The 22,350-nt window shown below is 39.7% G+C and overlaps 1 protein-coding gene across 5 annotated transcripts in view; it reads left to right on the top strand.

Moving 5' to 3' along the window:
- The window catches only part of LOC118211658 (voltage-dependent calcium channel subunit alpha-2/delta-3-like), a 53,354-nt gene that overhangs the window by 9,177 nt on the left and 21,827 nt on the right, over positions 1 to 22,350 (top strand). For 4 of the 5 annotated variants that reach the window (XM_035389041.1, XM_035389042.1, XM_035389040.1 and 1 more), the window contains exons 2-8: positions 361 to 442; positions 6,019 to 6,135; positions 9,578 to 9,637; positions 18,259 to 18,421; positions 19,944 to 20,075; positions 20,567 to 20,627; positions 20,793 to 20,943. In XM_035389041.1, the coding sequence (XP_035244932.1) occupies positions 6,097 to 6,135; positions 9,578 to 9,637; positions 18,259 to 18,421; positions 19,944 to 20,075; positions 20,567 to 20,627; positions 20,793 to 20,943 (606 nt within the window). In that variant the 5' untranslated portion in view covers positions 361 to 442; positions 6,019 to 6,096. The remainder of the gene's footprint in view (positions 1 to 360; positions 443 to 6,018; positions 6,136 to 9,577; positions 9,638 to 18,258; positions 18,422 to 19,943; positions 20,076 to 20,566; positions 20,628 to 20,792; positions 20,944 to 22,350) is intronic. The other variant, XM_035389043.1, reaches the window with a different exon arrangement.

Raw genomic sequence — 22,350 nt, 5'->3', positions numbered from 1 at the left:
TGCTCAACACAGCCACTCTGACCACTGTCCCACACTAATGATGTGACCACAGCGCCAAACCTCTGCTCTCACCATTACTCCATGCTGCCGTTCGAATCATCCAGCTCCTGCTTTGGCCACTGATCCATACTAATGCCCTAACCACTGTTCCATGCTGCTGCTCACACTCACGCTTCTGCTCTAACCACTACTTTACACTGCTGTCCATGATGAGGGTTTTAAACCTAGAATGAATAAACGCACTTGAGAACAGTGTGTAATATACAAGAGGGCAGTTGGTATAAGAGATCACTGTTGCAGTGTAAGCGATGGCGGTAGGGATCTATGTCTCTAACCCCTCTCTGATCTCCCTTTTTTCAGAGTCAAGCTGTGGGCCTCTGCTTTTGGTGGAGAAATTAAATCAATTTCAGCCAAGTACTCAGGATCACAGCTGCTGCAGAAGGTATCACATGTTTCTGTACACTACCTACTGCTAAACACACAACTGTGATTCTATGGGCTATTGTGCTACTACTGTACTAATCCTGAAAGTAGCTGGCTCTTCAGCCCGGTCAGGCCTTCACTTTGCCTGAGACAAGCTGGCACTTGGACCCTGATAGTCCAGTTCTTGGCCATAGCGTTCTCTAATGGAAAATTGCTTTTGGATTGACTTGCATCTGTGGCCTGAAATTTTGTTGCTACTTTTAAATTTTATTTCTGAATTTTTTTTGCTGTTGTTGTTTGTTTTCCTGAAGTGCTAATCTTAGTACAAATCCATAAAGATTAGAGTTCAGTGAGACAAGTAGGTTTAAACCCACAAAGCTCCTAAAATAAATTAAAATTAAGTAACAGAACAAGCGAGACAATGGCAGTTTCAAATATGATTGATGAATGTACAGTAGAAGCACAGCGGAGTTGTGGGTCCTGATGGGCTTGTGGTGAACCAGCACAGTGACGGTTGTGTGATAACCGCATTCCCATAATACCTTTATCCTCTCGCTGCCCCACCCCTACGCTGCAGTGCATTACATCACTCAGATAAAAGAAATGAGGGTGTGAAGGTGCTGGTTATCTCCCCTTCTCAGCAGCTGCAGAGCCTCTTGTAACTCTCCCCCCCTCCCCCCCCCAAACATCATTACCCCCTCCCCTGCGGTTCTTGACTGTGTGAGTATCAGTCCTCTCCAAACTCACGTGTGAAATAAAATCACGTAATTTTGGTAAACAGGCCAACCAATCCTTTACAGGAGGAAATGTGGATTCAGAACATTGACTTAGTTATGGGATGTGTGGCCCATTACCTATTACACACACATTTTCGCTCACGCACTTGCTCCAGCGCACACAGGCTGTAAATGACCTGTGTGCTCCCAGGCTGCAGCTTCCCTGGCTTGGCATTAGGTGGCAGTAGCGATTTCTGCATTTCAGGCAGAGGTCAATGAAGCAGCACTACTTCAGTGCCACCATGTAGAACCAGCCATCTGTACTTTCAGCACCACAGCCATCCATTTAATATACCCCACCATGTAAAATTAAAGGTGATGGTAATGTCTTGTACATAACCTACTGAAGAAACTTCCCCCGGAAAATGAAGACTCTTTGATTGGTGGAAAGTGTAGTGTAGTATGTCAGAGTTAGGGCAGCCCCTTAGCTTTTGGTGGTCAAAGAATAGTTTTTCTTTCCATGATATTGTGATTGTGTAATAGGTGTGAGGAGATGAGGTGGGGGGGGGGAGGTATTTTAGACAGTGGCTACAAGCTAAGAAGGGGCTATTGTTCGTAAGATTAACTGTGGCTTTTGTGAAATGGTAAATGTGGTGTAATGGTGCACAGCTGTGTTGACACACACAAATGTGTCTAAGAGATAAGCTTCAGCTGTGCTGTCTCCTGGCATCAGGTTCTCTTCTAAACCTTGCATGATGAATGACTCCACTTGACATCACTCCACTGCCGTTTATCATCACACAGCCTGGCATTACAGATAAGACACTGTGTTCCATACTCTCCCCTTCCACATTCTTATTGTTGTTATTATCTATATGTGTGTGTGGGAAGGGGGGAGAGCAGTGGAACAGCGCAGCAAATATCCTGGTAAGACTATTACTGTTGTTACAATCCTCATCTGAGATTTCAGAAAATATGTAAACCGAGATAACAAAGAGTAGGGGTTTCTTTAATGTTCTGACAAAATTGAGGCACAGAGAAACAAGTTCTGCTGCAGAAGTGCTCCTTCTGCACTTACGATATGTGTTGAGTGTTCTGACACAAAATGGCTGGTATTCATTACCCAGGTGGGTGCTATAAGTTGGTGGTGGTGGATATGTAATGGTCTTTGAGGCTGTGAAAGGCACAATATAAACGTAATCCATTATTAGGATATTATTGTCCCACTGAGACAGAGATGCAAACCAGATGTGGGTCAAACATTTATTTTAAATACTTATTTACTAAATATTTAATATTTACTTATGCTTTTTATGTAGAATGGACAATCTGCCCTCCTTTCATAATTGGCTATAATTTACAGGAACTACACATACATGGATTTGCAGGGATTTTACTGGTGTCAAAAGTAGTTAACATAAGTTAGCTCAGAATAGTATTCACTGTGTGAACTAAACTGTGTTCTTGGCTAGAAATAGCTGTACGAAATGAGTATCATATATTATTGAACCTGTGTTTTGTAGTTGTCCATGACCATGAACTGCACTTTTGTATGTCGCTTTGGATAAAAGCGTCTGCCAAATAAATGTAATGTAATGTAACATATTTTTCAGAAAAAAATCTTTGACTCAGTTCTGCTGCAGAAACGACTGATTTAGGCCTGTCTGTAGGGGGCGCTCCAGAGACAGGGCCTTCCTCCATAGGACCATGTCACTACAGAAGGTCTGATGTTTCTCTCATCACCATCAAGATCTCATGGCATGGGCCTCTGACCCCTCACAATACTACCTGAAAGTGTAATCAGATTGGCTGATTAGACAGAGAAAATACAATTATTTGTAGGGCCCCTAGCACTTTGCACTAGCACTTTGGCTTCTCTCATGTCAGCACTTTTTGGCCTGGGCCACAGAGCCTGCACTGCACCGAACTGGAAACTGTGGGTCAATGAGTCATTATTAAGAGGCTTATGTCTCATAACACAGTGCGTACTGATGCAGCTCCACACGCATTGCGAAGCCTTGGCCGTATGGGCCACAACACAACACTGCAGGAGTCCACGTTCTTGTCACCTGGCAGCCTCTTGGAAGACTGAGACCAGATCGTAATCAATACTGCTTTTGTGTTTACCTATGGATTTGTTTCATAGTCCCATTTTTACTGTTCTGTTGACTGTGTGGGAGAGGAGCGGGGTGGGGGGGGGGGGGGGGGGTGCAGGGGGTATCTGGCTGGCACACGTGCACTCAGTGAGGCGGGGACGACAGGCGTGAAATTAACTGTTCCGCCTCATCGGAGGCCGATGTTCCTCTTCTGAAGGAGCAATTTGTCCTCTGGTGTATTGAGAGGGAGAGGGAGAGGGGGAAGGGAGGTTCTGCCCAGGACAAAGCAGCAGGATGAATCCAGATGGTCCTGTCTGTTGGGGTAGGCCTGCTCTGTGGAATTTAAGGGGTGCGTGAGATGACAGTCAGGTCAGAATGCAGTACAGAAGCCACGTTTATACAAAGCATACCTGACCATCGCTTAAGCATGCCTGAATATATCAACTTCTATATGCTCATATACATAATATTCAACTCTGTATATAAGCAAAATTTCATAATGAAATGAAATGTGCTTCACTATCCAAACCTTCTGAAAATAGTATTAAAATCATTGTGTTTTGATAAGCACTATCACTCTGAGCCGTACCTGGTCATGTGCCCATAGACTTCCACCATATCTACCATAGTCTGGTCTCTTATGCATTAAGTGGTTGGTGAGACAGAGGTGTTTTACTGCTTGATGCAGTGGTGTGTCCTCTCTGGTTTTGGCTGTGGCAGGAGGATCTAACACTACAGAGCTGTTAACTAAGAGCACAAACCTGAGCCTCTTTCAATTGCCTTCATTTCACACACCCTTAGGCATAATCTCCACACAATCTTAATCTTCACATCCTTAACATGACCATTAGGCTTAGATATACACACTTTGCCTTAAAGTCACCTAAGTGTTGGCTTAATTGAACACACTTACGGCATTGGGGGTGTGTCAAACAAGATTGAGCAGCGCATGGCAATTTTGGTGCAGCTCATTTCAATTTTTGCATCAGTCTAGTCTGTGATTTGGGCTCTTGTCCACCCGCCTACTCAGACCATGTCTACAGCACAAATCACAGCCCTATCTATGGCATATTGCTAATTTCGGGGCTTTCCCATTCCATGCATGCATGATTATAGCCTATTCAAAAAGCCAAAAATGTTTTTTTGTGGTTCATATCCTGTCCAATTTGACTTCGATAGAAATCCCACATGCAGGAAAAATGTATACTTTGCATTTACTGTTCATTTCTTTTTTTCTTTATTTGTAATTAATTCCAGTGTTTATTTCTGTTTTTAATATTTTATGGCTGTTGTTATACTACACTGGTCCTGGCAGCAGCCTACTGTGTTTCTTTCTTTTTCTTACACCCATCTATAATGAAAAGAATGGCAATAAATGCCACTTGAACATGAACAATCTTTCCATTTTAATTAGATGACTAGTTAAAATGAATGTGTTTGCCATTTATTATCCCGTGCAGTGCTGCAAGAGGTCTGTGGGATAGTTGCGGCTTACATTGAAGGTAGCACAACAGTTTCTTGCGCACACCCTGTTGCACTCGAAGTGACAGCAGCCCTTCCAGAATACCACCAGCTTGGCCAGCGTGAGCCGTAGTGCTGTCAGCTCGGCTATTCAAATTTAGCATGTGAGCAAAACTTGTAGACTCTCTGATGACCATCCCGGCATTTAAATATCCTATATAGACTAAAACAACCAGTCTAAAACACAATGAATGATTAACCATTCTTAGTTTGTGATTTCAGACTTTACCCTCTGAAACACATGCATTATTATAGCGATAGTATACTTATTTTTAGCAATATTAATACAAAATAGATGTGTAGATGGCAGTAGTACACCACATAAATTGACCGTACCCCAGGGCACTTTTCACTCTGCTCTTAAAGGGAATGAAAAGAGGTCATTTGACTGGCTGTGAGTGAATCCAGCAGAGACACAAACACTGATAATACATTTGTCATTAACCCAGGCCATTTTCCACCTGCGCTGCATGCTCTGAGCTGTATGTTCCTCGCCTCTAGTCAGGGAAATACCTACATTCAGTAGCCACACCAAGTGCGCCAATGTGCCATTGATTCCAGAAAATAGAGCCCTTAGGTTTAAATTCATATGATCATAGGATTAAATGCCAATACTTTTATATTTTTAGACTTAAATTCACTTAAATGTAGACTTAAATACACACACTTTTAAATGCAGGTAAAAGTGTGTTTAAACACCTGTTCATCTGAACTTGCACAGATAACAGAATAACAGAAGAGTGAACTGTTAATGCGTATTTTTATAACTGAAATCATTTCTTTTTTTAAACAATTAGGAGGATTGATTGGTGATTGAGTTTTCCGAATAGATCACCTGTGTGTGTTTGGGGGGGGGGGGGGTTATTGTGGGCCTTGAAGATGGATCTAAATGTATTTGGTGAAGTCTTTTCATTAACTTAACCTTTATTTTTATATACAGCATTTATTCATTTGACCAGTTAAGCAATTATCTGGGGACAAGTACCACAGTTACTGGGACCTCCTTCATTTGTTTTACTATTACAACTGTTAGCGATAGTGTTCTTATTTCTAAATAATGATTTTCTTAAAAATTAATTTGTTAAACCTCATTAAATTGACATGTTTTGTTCATGATGGCAAACATGTCAATCACCAAGATTACCAAGAAACCTATAAAAAATTGTTTGCAGAAAAGATAATAGTGGACAACATTGCTGTTTTATTTTTTCCACTTAAAAGATAAGTGATAACTAAGGTTCCCTGGATTTCCTCTCTCACAGAAATCTAAAGAATATGAAAAGTCTGTTCGAGTTGAAGAAATCGATGGCCTGAAGCTGGTGAAACAGCTGTCAGAAAGTATGGAGGAGATGTTTCACAAGAAGGCGGAAGCCATGAGGGTATGGACTGCAAAATCATCAACAAACACACTACAGACAAACTCCTAATGTACAAACACACTACAGACAAAATCCTAATGTACAAACACACTACAGACAAAATCCTAATGTACAAACACACTACAGACAAACTCCTAATGTACAAACACACTACAGACAAAATCCTAATGTACAAACACACTACAGACAAACTCCTAATGTACAAACACACTACAGACAAACTCCTAATGTGCAAACACAGTCAGTACAGTACTCCTTATCTACACAAATACACAAAACCTTCTTATATATGTCCCACACGCTTCACATTAAAACTCCTTATTAATATCACACACACTTGACCCTAGAACTCCTTACCTATGTCCCACATGCAGCATAGGTTTTACACACAGCACCAAAGGAACTGAACTGCACTTATATTTGAATTAAGCAGTCAAAGCCAGATTTGGTGTGAAAATAGCCATTCAGGTACACAAATATAAAGTGTAATTGACTGCAAAACATAAGTAATTCAGACAGTAAAATCCTGAGTGTTAATTGTACGCTAACAGTTTATTTGCAACCAAGATGGGTCAAGTGGGTTTTACTGTGTAACATTTTTGGAGAACAAAAACAAGATCTGTGCTGATTGTGTTCTGTTGTTTCAAAACGGTTTATCTTGGCTTTTTTCAATTTTATTTTATTTTTAAAGCAGACGAGTGGATTTGGTGGTGAAGTGTTTTTTGATAATGGCAGATGGTGATGATAGGTTTGTTTTGTAAATTGATATGAAATACAGTCTTTTCAAATGTAATGCATTTGAATTCCCGAATGTATTTCATTTTAGAATATCTGTTGAGTATTCAAATGTTGCATTTTCAATTACAGGTATGTGGCATGTTGACATAGGTAAAAACATGGCTTATGTTACAGAAATACATATTCTTCTTTCTGCTTCTTTCTACATATGAGAGATTCTTTTTTAAGAAGCTAATTTAGCCAAGCTAGCTTTTAAAAGCCTTTAAAATGTAATTGATGAAAGTCTTATATTGAAGTGTTTTTAAAGTATAACACATTTCCATGTTTTAAAACGTAAATATATCAAATATGTCTAAAAAATAAAATTTCAAAGGCAAATACAAATATTTTACATTGGTCTTGGCCAAGGCCCCCTGCAAAGACCCATTGTATTCTATTTTAGACATAAATCTATTGCAATGAGCTATTATATTACCTCCATGAATTTATAATAAACACAAGATACTTGTGCCATCATAACTCTTGATGTCATTGGTCATGACTTTAATATATTTTTTCAATGAACATATAATCCACTGTATGTCTAGAATTAGATAACCCTATGAGAAATTTGTTTCGGTTATTAATTTATATATGATTCATTTTCCATGTTATTTTCTTATATGTATTTTATCAATTTTGAGGCAGGCAAGATTTGGAAAGAAAATACATAACAAATGAGTATCTGCACCCTGCTTTAGTCATTACGGTTTCGCATTTGAATTGAATTTACACATAATATGGAATAAAGAAAGGAGCAAATATGCCAGCAGTAACGTCTTTATGTTGGCTGCAGGATTAGCATTATTGAAAAAGGCTGATTATTAAAGTGAAGCGCCCTAAATTAATGAGGTAAAATTGCATTTAAAATAAAATAAAAACAAATAAAACACACATATGAAATAATAAATTCAGTTCTGCTGTTATATCTGTGGATAGATATTGAAAGTATTATAATAGAACTGAAAACAGAAAATATAACAAATGCCAAAATGGGAAATGTAAGTGTGTGTGCGTGCATGCATGCGTGAGTGCTTGCGCGCGTGTATGTGTGTGTGATTGATTTTTCTATCTGATGTAAACTCCCCCCATTGTGCTATGATAATTAACTAAAGCATTACCAAGGGGATTACAGGCATCATTACAATTGCCAAACAAATACCGCAATAGAATACAGGTATTCAAAGACCTCATTTACTATATGGAACAAAACATGAATACATTAAATTAAAATTTATATTTCGAGTTGACCATCTTCATTTGTGAATAAGGTGACCATTGCTCACTTCATCTTTTCATCCTGTAACAGACATGATGTAGTTTTTAAATCAAATTTTTTCACATTACATTTTAAAATGGATTTTCTCCTGTCGTGATTATTAAAGTGCTGACACGCAACTGATGGTTCATTTCCAGAAGCTACAAAAATAAATTGAAATGGTTTGCACAAAATTTTGATTTTGTTTATGTTGCAACTGTGGCAGTACGTGTCTGACAGTTATTAATAGCTGTTCCTGTATCCCAGTGATGACGGCAGCTTGTTTTCTCCGGGTACAGCTCTGGTCACCCCCAATGGAACGGGGAAGCATATTTCTGAGGTGTCGCTTTCGGGGAGAAAGGGGAAACACCCATAACCCTATGATTTCAAATGGTCTCAGGGGTTTTTTGAGGGAAGTTTAACAGGCATTATATATATATATATATATATATATATATATATATATAAAGTATGGAGTCAAAATTTACAGTAGATGTAGGAGTTTGGTTACAATTCTAATTTCTGAATTTGTTTTCCCTACATTTGTGTAATTTTGAAAAGTTATACAATGGGCAAGAAACGAACCCAAGCTGAACTCATACCAAAAAACCCAAACAAATAATGTCACTTCTCAATTTAAAGGTTTTTTCTTTTATCGCAGATTTTACTGACCGAAGGGCTCCTCATATTTGAAGCTGTTTTAAATTATAATTTCCCTAACACAGATGCCCATAAGATTTTCATTCATTTCAGCTGAAATTCTGCCTATCCATCCATGCCTTGGTATATATGAAATCTGATTTAAATCATCTCAGAGAATCACACACATCACTTCCTCTTTAGACATTTACAACTGAGAATCACACGCATCACTTCCTCTTCAGAGACACTTACACCCAAAATTAGATGCATCTGTTTGCCTTTAGAGACATTGATGATCTCAAATATCACTTCCCGAGGTACACTATCTGTGAGCCAAATGAATGTTGTGTAGGAATGACACATTACAAATCTGAATCACAAAATAATGAATGTATGCTTATTGTCCTTTCTTAGGTTCTTGTGTATCTTTAAACATTGTATGTGCATCGTGTGACTGAGGTTTGAGGGTGTACTTTTTGGTAGATTTTTTAAATGGGTTGTTGTTCTATAGTATTGTTATTCAATATAGGTTGATGGCATTTTGTTTTATTCTTATCTAATATAATAAAAAAAATTTTCCTCTTTTCTCCTAAAACTTTAAAATATTAATGACTGGAACCTTTCTATTTTTCTGTCTGCATGCATGTGTGTGTGTCTGTGTGTGTGCGCGCATACGTGCATATACGTGTATATGTATGTATGTATGTGTGTATGTGTATGTATATGTATGTGTGCGTGTGCGTGCATGCCTGCGTGTGCCTCCAGCGACTGGTGGAAGCAGCAGAGGAGGCTCATTTACAGCATGAGGAGGATCCAGACCTGCAGGTCAGCTGAGCTTCAGTATCAGTGTTATTACTGTTCATTATTCTCACTCATAATTACACACAGCACTCTCTTTTACACATAACATTCACTACTACTAGAGCCAAATGGATATTTTTTATAATATCATTATAATTACTTTCAGCTTTAAATTGTTTTTCCACTCTGTTTCACTCTACTCCATATGATTCACTGTAAATCAAATTTCAGAACCATGGACAGTCCCTTTAGAACAGCTGTAACTCATTCAGTGTCTCAGTACGAATCTCAACAAGCTTGAAGAATACCAGTATTTATTATGTTTAGATATTGTTTAATGTGGGATTTTTATTTTCATCCTTTGTATTAGCAATGCACATGTGCATGGTGTTGTTCGACAGATAACCCCAACCTTTTTCCCAGCATGCACTTCCTCAGTAGCAGAGCATGGCATGGCATGTGAGAGCCTGTGGACACCCCAGAGTGTTCCTGTCAGTACACGCACATGCACATGGACACGCACAAATGCACACGCAAACACACACTCACATACATACAAAAACTCACACACACATAATTTCATGCACAAGCACCTTTTATAAACATACGATGACAAGAACGGCAAAAACTTTGAGAACAGGTTTGATTCTGAGACAGAGACACAGATAAGGCTTCGGGATTATGAGCTTACGCACTTAAAGAAAAACAGCAGGAGAACAGCTCTCAGTGGAGGAGTCAGAGTCAAGGTGTGAGTGAGTAGTTGGAGGGAATCAGGATTGTGCTGACACACTAAAACTGGAAGGCTGAATAGTGGAAGGCTGTGAAGTGGAATTGTGCCTTAAAGAATGTGCTATAACATATGCAAGAGTCATATGCGAGCTCTATGTGTGCCGAATTCTAGGCACTCGTTAAACCTGAACAGAGACATCAGTATCACGTTAACTCACAGCTTAATCTACCATTTTTGCATAACTAGGAAGAATATTAAAGGCAATTCATGTTTATGAAAATACCATTATGCCAAGGTGTTTAGATACAGGTTTTTCCAACAATAGTAAGGAAGGTACTCTTTAATAGTCGGTTGAATGTGTGGGCAAAATGTAATGTCTGATGTTATGGCAATAATGTTGGTGGTGATTGTGGCTATTTTTGGTGATGTTACTAGGACCATTGGCCTGAACTTGAGAGGAAAAACATAAGAGCTGAGGAGGGGGCGGTAAATAAATGTAAAAGAAAGAAGGCCAGCAGACTTTCTCAAATCCTACAAAATTATATATATATATAACACAGGCTCACACATCCATGCACATGTGCACATACACATACAGCATACACAGGCGTACTCAAGCATTCCCACATATCCTCACACAAAAGTACCCACCCCACACACACACACACACATATATTTTCACTGTGGTCCCCAGAGACATGCTACTATAGGCCTAACAGTGTTTTTGTCTTTTATTACCACCAGACTCAATTAAAATCAATCAATTCCTTTTCTCAGCTCCAGGCAACCCTTTCTACAGCCTTATCGCAGACCACACTGGGCCATCTGCTGGGGTGGTGGTGGGGTGGGGGTGGGGGTGGTGGGGACAGTAAATGTTCTCTTTAATAAGCCAAGTGATTGCAGTCTGTCTTTCCTGAACATTATGTTGATATATAAACACACAGTATCCATGTCAAGGAAGGAGACAAAGTGGATGTGGCCCTGCATAGACTGAGCGCTGTTGCTTTATGAAAAAATCATTTTTATATATGTCTACTTGAATTCTCTGATCTTATCTAACTGACTATAAGCCTGTACTATTTCTTTATTTCTTACTATTTCTGAACTATTTATTTAAAGAAGGCCTATTTAATCGTAATTTCCAATAAGACATTATTATCAGTTGAGGCTACAACTACACAACTTGAAAATGATGTGCAAGTGATTTCATGGATCCTAAAATGTATAAAAGGTACACATAATCTGTGGCATTATGAAAGGTTTTGATACAGCGCTTTAATCTTGGATGTGGGGTTATTTCATGATAAAGGCTCAGACTCATGACAATGGGGTCATTTTGTAAAAACCCGCCTCAGTAAAGGTGGGTGTAAAGGTGCTATTCCAGGCAACTAGTCTGGGGGATGGGATTTTTCTCCCACAGTCCCAGTGCAGAGTGCTTATTTATGGTCATGCCAGTTATCAAGGTTCTTTATCACTTATTTTTTTATTTTTTTTGCACTGCGTGTTTTGTGTTCCGCTGGGCGCGTGAGGAGAGGGGATTTCAGGGACTCCGTCAGCGCCTCGCGCGGCTCGGTAGACAGTGATGAATGAGGTTCACTACTCTCTCCTTGCTCCACTTCCGCAGGCGTTTTCACAAGCGTCTCTGCTCGTGGAAAACACTTTAACGGGCATGAGCTGGTTTTATCGCACCATCGAACGCTGAGTTTAGTTTAGATCAAAAGTAATAATGTACGTAACAACGTAAACAATTGCTTTAATCATTTAATCAGTAACAAAAATTATGTATTTGGATATTTTGCACAGCGGTATGAATTCATTGTCTACAGCTCCCTCCTTAAAATACCTTTTACCCTTTGCAGATACATTTATTAGATTATTAAGTTTGTAGTTTAGCAAATTATTGAATGGTGATTGTTACAAGGATGGTCGGTCGGAGGATTTTACAGTGAACTTTGGCGATGAGACTCAAACTTGTGCAATACAGGTAGGGTGTTTTATTAACAAAAGTGCCCCCAACTATATACAACATTTATATACAGATACAAGACAAAAAATCTGCACATCAACTGTACCATGCAATCACACCCACCTACTGCCAACCACCCTCCGTCTCCTACTGACTGCAAATGACCTACTTGTATACTCTACATTATCCAGACTATACCATTTTCATCCAATATTCAGTTATCTCACAGAAGAAATTACAGTATATTTTTACAAATAGAAATCATTATACATATATTATTAGTTGCTACTTTATATCTAATAATCACATATATAATTGAGTACGAGAAAATATTACCGACTACACTCTACGGTCTCCACCGTGTAAAATAGACAATTCTTCTTGTCCAGCGCTTCCAATGAAATTGCACAGAATTGTGACATTCGGGTTACATAATTCCAGTTTGAACATGGAACAAACCGAACAAACAACGGTTAATAGCAAATCCTAACATTGCGTTTATTGAACATGGTCTACTAAAATAAATCTATTTAATGTTTGAAAGCAGATGTGTATGTTTAAATTATTTGCAGTACATTATGGTGGTGAACAGATGTAGGCCTACAGTAGCGAATGTGTTTGAGTTGACAAACCGGCAAACATAAATGGTGCGCACTACAATTATGAAAGCGGCGTACTCGCGCCAAACAACTGCTACCATAAGCAGATAGCAGCTAAAACCCGATCGTTTTAGTGTCCTAGCAGGAACGGAGGGTTCGCTCCGTTACAGTGATATTTATCTTTGATTTAAATTCATGTGTTTTAGCCTGCTATATGCTGTCAGACATAATAATAATAATAATAATAATGAAAAAACATTCATACAGGAAAGGATGCATTAGAACGATATGTAATGCTAAGAAATTTTACATTTCAAATTAAATGAAATCATACAGTTAGGAACAAAAACACTACGATATAGCCTACAACTATTTAAAATGAAATATTATGCACAATTTATCTGTGATTACATTATCCCTTGTGCTATGTTTACTTATTAGCACCTGTGAAACTTAGCCATGGTCAGATATACATAGGACATTGTTGGGATTTTAAAACAATACAGAAATTTAATTTCTTTAAAAATATTCAATATATTATCTATATGTTAATTCCAAACAATGTAACGATGTTATATGGTTACTGTTTGCCATTTTTAAATAAATGTCTAATTAAATAAATGCTACATCTGCTTTATCACATTTAAATGAAAATGTTTTACTTATTTTTGTTATAAAGATGTGATTTATAGAAATCCACTGTAATGAAGGCATGCAGGCAGAAGTCATGTTTATTTGTTAAAAATTAAAGTGAAACAAGGTTTTCGTGCAGGAGGTTACTGATATTTCTTGTTTTAACTGATATTCTCAATGATTTTTCATTAAAATCTTATTATATTCAGAGAAACCATATAGGCAAAAATACATAAAGTAAATATAGATGATGAACATCAAATAGAAATACAAGACCAAAACTGAATTTACGCTGGTATAGCCACTGGTTTTGAAAGTCATTCCTCTTTTACTAAAAGTTTAAAATGAGTCAATTTGACCCCAGGGGAACACAAAGATTAATTGTAGTATTTAATGTTTTGATGTTTCTATATTAATTTTTTGAAAATGTAATTACAAAGTGAACTAAGAGATGTAGAGTACATATTCCATACAGCATGAACTATATGACGTGTGCATGCACATCAAATACAGGCTATGGTTTCTATTTGATTCCATTTAAATTATTTTCATGTCACACTGATTAGCAGTGCGCAGACCTTGCAGCTGTAAAAGAAGTGTAATGGTGTGACACGTCAAGCTAATGTAAACTTTTGTTTTGCTGTAATCTTTGACCTTGAAAAATTGTATTGTTTTTTTTCTTGAAGCTTGTGATTATAGCAAACATTTACCAAGGTAATGGTTCCTTCTTAGGAACCATCAAGGGGATTTCTTGCATCAATCCTTGGTTTTGTTTGGCCTTGTTTTATCTGGAGCACTCCTGTAGAGGAAGACGTGAGATCATTTTTGAGAGCAGTGGCAAAGGGGAATAGGAGAACTGAAAAGGGCTTACTTTCACTTATAACACACACACACACACGCACATACACGCATACACACACACGCATACACACACTTGACATGATTGAAAGACTCATTTTAATTATTTGGTGGATGCCTCCACCCCCACCCCAGATACAGTTACACACTGTGTATATGTGCCATTAGGGCTGCTCCTTGGTCGGGTGGTCAGGGCTCATAAACAGCGGTGCGCGGGTCTTTCTGCAGCGGTAATGATCAGGCCCCTGCAGGACTGCAGTGGAGGTGGTCAGCAGTGCTGAGAGCCGCAGTTCTGTGCCTCAGCTGCTCACTCAGCTGTGATATTAACTGTCAGCAGCAGCTGCTTTATGGGGTGGGAGTGTGGGTAATGGCCACGTTTCAGCCCATCTGCATTCCGCGTCCTTCCACACTGTCCCGTCAGCCCCCGCGAGCCTGTACGCGCTGGTCCTCCCGCAGTCTTTCCCCCTGCAGTTTCTCCTCCTGCAGTTCCTCCCCTTTCAGTTTCTCCTTGCAGTTCCTCCCCTTTCAGTTTCTCCTCCTGCAGTTCCTCCCCTTTCAGTTTCTCCTCCTGCAGTTTCTCTTCCATAGCACAGTAATATCCGCCATTTACAGCAGCTCTTTCTGCTCTTATACTTTTATAAACTCTGCTGTTCAAGGTTTATGTGTGGGTAAACTGCACTGTGCTGCTGACTTTACATGAGTGTGTAAACAGCACTGTGCTACAGATATTATGTGTGTAAACAGCACTGTGCTACAGGCATTATGTAACTGTTTAAATAATGTTATGTGATTTTGTAAAACGCATTGTGGTCTTCGCATGGAGCAAAGCCTTATACTGAAGTGATATGGGTTGTCTTTCTGCATCATAACATGTTGATATGAAAACAGCTGAATGCACTGTGGTACGAATGAGGACTTCTGCTGTGATAAATCTGTAATAGTATTGTAATACATCCGTAATAAAGCTGTGATAGTACTGTATTATTGCTGTAATACTACTGTGACAGACCCCTGTGACTCCTCCATGCTGATCAGGATCCCTGATCTGGAAACGGGGTGTAAAACTTATGCCAGCTGCAGTGCTAGCTTCACTTTAGCAGTCCTTCCAGAAAATTAGACAGACAAGAAGAAAGATGAGTTCACCTGTCGAGTAACAACTACCTCTCCTACAGCAACACGAGAAAGTACAACTCGAACAGAACTGTGAAGTCCAGCTCTTGGCAGGGGATTTGAGAATGTCTTAGAATTGGTGTAAAGTGCATTTGTTGTTCTCTATTATTCAGTAAATGAAGTCAGGAGCTGCTTGTAAAGATCTGTCAGTCTGTTATAGTTACAAGTTCAGTGGACGTCCATGTCAGTGCTGTGCAGTTAGATGGAATATCCCCATCTTGAGGGATTTATTTCAGTACGTATTTCAGATGCATTTCTTTCCTGTGAATTGGCAGCTCATCTACACTTATAAACACTGAAGGTATACCCCTCTAACTCTACACCTCAATACCTCAACCTCAGCCCATCTGGTTTGGTTAAATGAAACTGCTATAGTTTCAATAGAAGGAGAATGACTTCTCTCTGAATGTGAATGTGCTTTTTCCCCTCTCCCTTGTTGCTTTGTATTTCCCTGTCCCCTACTCTCTCTCTCCCTTTCACTTGCATTTTCTCTTTCACTCACTCTTTTCTTGCTCACATGCACACAAATGTGTTCTCAAGTGATAGCAGATCATTGTGATAGTTATAAGTAAGCCCATTCGTTATGCTAATGGAATCATTTCCCGTATTTCTGAATTAATGAGCATAATTAAAACTAAAGATCGGTGCACAGGCTGCAGGCTCAGTGAGACGCTAGTGATTATTACTGAGTGAGCAGTCCTGCTGTGGGAACAGGTTTGCTGTGGAACAAAACAGGCGTTGGGGTATAAGGGTGGCATAGAGATGTAGGGTTACTGAGGTATTGCTGTATAGGTTCAGGCTTGGTGATATACTGATACATCGATATAACAATGATTATCTAGTATTTTTTGAGTGCAGTAACGATAATTGCCACCATGTGATGTATTGCCTTTTAATCTTTTTCTCTTTAATTATACCTGATGCGGTAGTAAACATCTCAACTTCAGAGACCATGTGCAATGCTTCCAGGAGAAGAAAAAAAACACTGATATCTAATGGGTGTTGATAAGACAGTCAGTCATCAGCAAGGTCATACAGCTTCCATGTGATCATGTGGTGTGGTTTTGTCAATCACATAGAAGCTGCAAGGGCTTGCTGCTGATTGGCTATCTTGTCAGGAACCAATAGATATCAGTGGTGAGGTGTTTTTGCCTGTAAGCATTTAATGTGGCCTCTGAAATTTGGATGTTTACTACTCATCAGGTATGATTAAAGAATATATTACCCTTAGAAAAGCATAATATGTAATTTGATAATCGTCAGTATCGCCCAGCCCTAGTATGGGGCTGTGGAGGTATAGTGGTATCGTTGTGTAAAGTTATAGCGTTGTGGAAGCATAGAAGTATTGAGGTATAAGGGTGTAGAATTATAAGGGTGTAGATGTTCAGATGTGTAGAGATGTATTGGTGTGAAGGTGTAAGGGTGTAAAGGTGTATGGGAGGACACACAGACCTGAACCTTCAACTGACACAACCACAGACTGCATTATACCCTTCACCAGAAGGTTGCCAGTCAGTTATAAAAATCATGAGCAAATGGCCCTGTTTCTGACTGACCATCTCATTACAGTGATGTGCTAAAGGGGCGTCACCCTGGTGCTACTGTTAAGAAGTACAGTCATGTCTTCCCTTATGCAGGTGAAGAATGGAGAACTTTTATCTGGTGTGTCATTTAATATGGTGTTATCGGCAGTATTTCTGGCTATGAAACACAGACAGTGTATCTGGGGTTTGTGCAGTAAGGTCACTCCTGATCTGTTCTCTCTGTGTGATGGTCACAGTGTCACGTTGCTTTGGATGTGGTGTCTGCCAAATGATTGTGATGTAAATGTAATGTGCTCCTCAGTGGTGTGCTAAAAATGGCTTTGGACTGCTTGGTTTTCCTCACTTCAATTTCATTTCATGTTACAATAAGAAATGGAATTGTTAGCACAGGGAAAATATTCATCTTTTGTGGAAGTCGTAGGAGTCAAATGCATATTTAAGTTGAGTAATGAATCCTCATGTAATTCTGAATTCAAGATAATTAAGTTTGGTATAATCTTGAAAAATGGTGTGTTCTGCAAAACTATTGAAGAGTAATGCAAGTGAAAATGTTTTGTAGCATTCGTTGGCTGCATTTTGTTGCATTATATTACTTGGTTGGCAACAGTCCCTGTTTACATGTTTGTTCTGTCCAATACCCTACAGTCCAATTGTCTGCATGTGCATCTATGAGTGTCCACATGTGTGCATGTTTGTGCATTACAACATTTTCTGCTTGTTTACTTGCATATGTAGTGCATGTTAACATGTAAATGTGTGTCCACATTTGTGCATACACGTGCATTACTGCATATATATGTGCGTGAATATCAGCATATGTGTGTATATCAGGGTGTTTGCACATGTGCGTGTGTATGAATATTAGCATATGTGCATGCATGTGCTTATTTTCATCATGTGTGTATTTGGGCAAATATGTCCATATCAGCGTTTGTACATGTGTTCATTTGTAGGCATGTTGATGTACTAACATGTGCCTGAATGTGCATAGTAGTATTTATGTGCATGGCAACAGTATTGTTATAGCAGATTTCAGCTTTTGATGTGCTTTTGTTGTGTCTGTATTGTGTGTGTGTGTGTGTGTTTGTATGTGCGTGTGTGTATGTGTGCGTGTGTGTGTGTGTATGCGTGTGTTCTCTCCTCAGTATGAATACTTCAATGCTGTGTTAATTAATGAAGCTGATGAGCAGGGGAACACAGTGGAGCTGGGAAAGGAGTTTATTCTGGAACCAAATGATCATTTTAATAACCTGTCAGTCAACCTCAGCCTCAGTGTCGTTCAAGTCCCAACCAACATGTACAATAAAGGTACGTGTGATGGCTAAGTGGTGCAGGTAAAGGAGGGGGTTCTTTCAGTGTGGAAAAGCATTTCATTCCGTGCAAAATACGTATTTTAGGTGCTGAATCCCCTCTGAAACATCTATATACAATCTCTTCTGCTTCGGTTTGTATTTTCTGTGGTGTTGCTTAAAGTCAAATCATGGTTGTGTCTTTTCTGCCCTAGAGTGATTTTGTGGGGTTGTTATTATTTTATTCACAAAGTCTCCATCTGCATTTCCTACTTGCATTTTTTAATGAGAAACTTGTAACAACAAGCACTTTTGCCATGGATCACTGCTTTTGCCTGGATCGCTGTATTCCCCTGTGATCCAGGCGAAAGCCCTGATCCACGGCACAAGTACTTTTTGCTACAATTTTGTCCAATAAGCAATTACAAAGGACATAAGAACACATAATGAAAAGAACAGGCCATTCAGCCCATCTAACCTTGCTTACAAACTAGATACTGTAGTATCCAGCACTGCGTCAAGCCTGGCTCTCATGGGGTGGTGGTGGGGGGGGGGGGGGGGGGGGAGGGGGATCTGACAGAAGTCTCAGCCTGCCATTACCCACCCCTCTCTTAATGAACCCCTGACCTGTATTACCCCCTGAATCTCCTCACTTTACATTTAAGTGTGATGAAGATTATTCAGTAGCAGAAATATCAAGCAGTTCAGATATGACCACTATTTCATTCATTTCCACACCTCCTGAGTCAAGCTTTGTAAATGAATTTCGGGGCATTTCAATCATTTGGTGGAGTTTGTAAATGAAATATGGTGTTTGTGGACTAGAAAGTGGAGCTTGTAAATGAGTAGGCTGGTTTTGTAGATGAGGAGGCGGGGTTTGTAAGTGAGAGATATTTCTGCAGAATGCACTGCAGTCCTGTGTTTCCTCTCTTGGCTGCCTTTGTCTCATTCTGTCTTCCTGAAATGTTGAATGGGTTTTCTGCAGTAGATATGATCAAGGAAACAGGCAGTGAATCCTGGCTCAGCAGTAAGAGTGACACTTTAATTCCAAGCCCAGGTGATGTCATGAGCCTCAGCCCAGAGAACAAAAGGACCATTCAATGAAAAGGACAAAGAAAATTGTTTTGTCCTGTATTTTTGTCCGGTACTTTAATGACTGAAATGGAAGTTGAACCATGTAAGCACGGACAAGCCCCAGACCAAACCCGTAAATGTGCAGGAGGCTATCTGAAGTTAATGCATTTAAAGGTTGTATGCTCTCAAATCGTGAACAGCACTATGTTATGAATATAGCATGAAAGATAATAGTCATACATTTAGTGTATTTATTATTGCTAATTATAACTGTTATATATAATACTACCTTGTGAATTAATATTATTATTCAATTTGGTTATCAATTAGTCATGCCTGGTCACGGTCATGTTGTGTTTGAGTATCGATTAGTCTGATTCCTAATCAGTCATGGACTGGCTGCAGTAATGTTTGTGTTATCTTTTCAGCATTGACAGCAGTTTCTGTCCCCTCTCCCCTCCCCCCAGACTCTGCCATAGTGAATGGGGTGTATTGGTCAGAGGCCCTGAATAAGGTGTTTGTGGATAACTTTGAGAGAGACCCGACCCTCATATGGCAGTATTTCGGCAGTGCAAAGGGATTCTTCAGACAGTATCCAGGTGAGAGAGAGAGTGTGTGAAAGGTAGAGAAGGAGTGTGAAGAGGAAAGAAAGAAAGAGGAAGAGAGTTGAAAAAAAGAGGAGGGAGAACGTGAGTGTGAAAGAAAGTGAGGTAGAAGAGGGAAAATGACTGGAAGGAAGGAGAGAGATGAAAATAAGTTGCTATACTTTCCATTGTTATTGTAATATAAATGTATATATTTTTTATTTGTAATATAAGATAATGCTTGTGCATCAAAACAGAAATATATAAATGTCATGCCAGTACAGAAATTTAGAGTTTAAACTTGAGAGTGTAGTGAGGGAAGAGAATGAGAGAGGAAAAGGCAGTGACAGACGTATTGACCTTTGTACAGCAAAGGAACATTGATAGTCCTTACGTTTCGATCACTTATCATTGTCCAGCGTATGATCCGCTGATTTTAACCAATGACCTTTGAATTGAGACATGCCTGTAATGTTACTGGCACTTCGCTCAAATGTTGCTCCTAGGTGTAAAGTGGCATTCAGATGAGCATGGAGTCATTGCCTTTGACTGCAGAAATCGCAAATGGTGAGCTTTGCAGCCGCTACATTTAGACTTATTACAGTCTGAATTGTATTTGTTATATATAAAAACTTAGTCACATGTAATTCTCCATAAAACATATTAGCATTGATAGGAATATACGTGGCTGATGGGGCTTTTTGGGGGGACTTGCGGGGGTTTTTGACGCAGGTACATCCAGGCGGCGACCTCTCCAAAGGATGTGGTGATCCTGGTGGACGTGAGCGGTAGCATGAAGGGTCTGCGGCTCACCATCGCTCGACAGACTGTCTCTTCCATACTCGACACACTCGGGGACGACGACTTCTTCAACATCATCGCTGTGAGTGTCACCTGTACTGCTGCCTGACCCTAGCTGGGCTGCACGTGGGATCTGATAACTATGAGTGCTCTGAGTGTTCTGCAGGATTGGCCTGAACCCCTTTCTTGTCTGTTCATGTGGAACAGGCCAAAGATGTAGAGCCAGCTCTTTATATGTCCATTTCATGCCAATGGGGAGTAGCTAAAGGCCGGAAGGAAATGGTAATCAGAAGGAGCTAAAGATAGGAAAAGGGGGAGGAGCTAAAGGCTCATAGGAGGAGCAAGAAGCATAAGGCAGGATGAAACAGGAAGTGGGCAGAGGTTAGGACAAGAGGAAGGAGCTGACGGCAGGACAGAAACAGGAAGAGGAAGGCAGGAGAAAACAGGAAAAGAGCAGAGCTCATAGTAGGCGGGAGCGGGACAGAGCTGAACAGCTGTACATCTTGCTGTGGAGATGATGGCCTGTCATCACTGTGTCTCCACCCCTTCATCTCTCCCTCTGGAGGAGACCTAAAGCATAATGTGCAGTGTCAAGTTTTTTTTTTAAGGGGAGCAGGACTGCCTGGCCTCTTTATGTGTTTTGTTTTATTCAGTAGGGCAGAAAGAAGAGAGGGTAATGGATAGAGAAGGGACTGCAGCTGGGATAGGACTTGGCAAGGATCAAACCCCGAGTCATACAGGGGGAATTTGTTTTTTTTGGGAAAGTGTTGCGAATGCCTTAATGCAACGTACAGGTGCTGCCTGTCCAAATGAATACATGTGATTCTACATAGTCTATAACTAATATTTATCAGTTCTCCAGATTTGTGTAGAAGCACGTTTACTTTTTGCAACTGTATTTGTTGAAATTATTCCAGATGATGCTTTCTATTTTTAGTCAGGACAATGTTTTTTATTTCAACATTTCCTCTCCTTACATAGTATTAATTATGACTATATGCCTGTGAGAATGTTGGTGGCAGTGTTGATAAATATGTTTTCATAGTACAGCTGCACACGTAGCATGCCCAGTTATAAAGCAATATATACTCCTGTCAGTGACACACATTATTATGATCATATGAATATTGATATGTCTTTGCTCAGCATGCTAGTGTAGACTTAAGAGTGGAGTCTGTAGCCACAGTGAACCACCCTGTCAGGAATGATGAATTGCCTGAGCAGCAGAAATGGGCTGAGACGTTCTTTAATGTCATTTGGAATGTAATCTGCAGCCATGCATTAAATGAACAATATTATCTGATAGAAGCAGGCTGTCATTCTGGTAAACTGCAGGGATTCCCTGACTCGTCATTCAGCATTGCGGAAACCAGTGGCTACAATGAACAGACTGGGGGGGGGTCCTTTCTGTCTGTGTGTGTATGTGTACACGTGTGTGTGTGTGTGTGTGTGTGTGTGCACCTGTAATGGTGTGGGAATTGGGCTTGTG

The sequence above is a fragment of the Anguilla anguilla genome, chromosome 13 (assembly GCF_013347855.1).
Source record: "Anguilla anguilla isolate fAngAng1 chromosome 13, fAngAng1.pri, whole genome shotgun sequence".
Lineage (NCBI taxonomy): Eukaryota > Metazoa > Chordata > Actinopteri > Anguilliformes > Anguillidae > Anguilla > Anguilla anguilla.
This window is presented reverse-complemented; position numbering and strand designations above follow the sequence as displayed.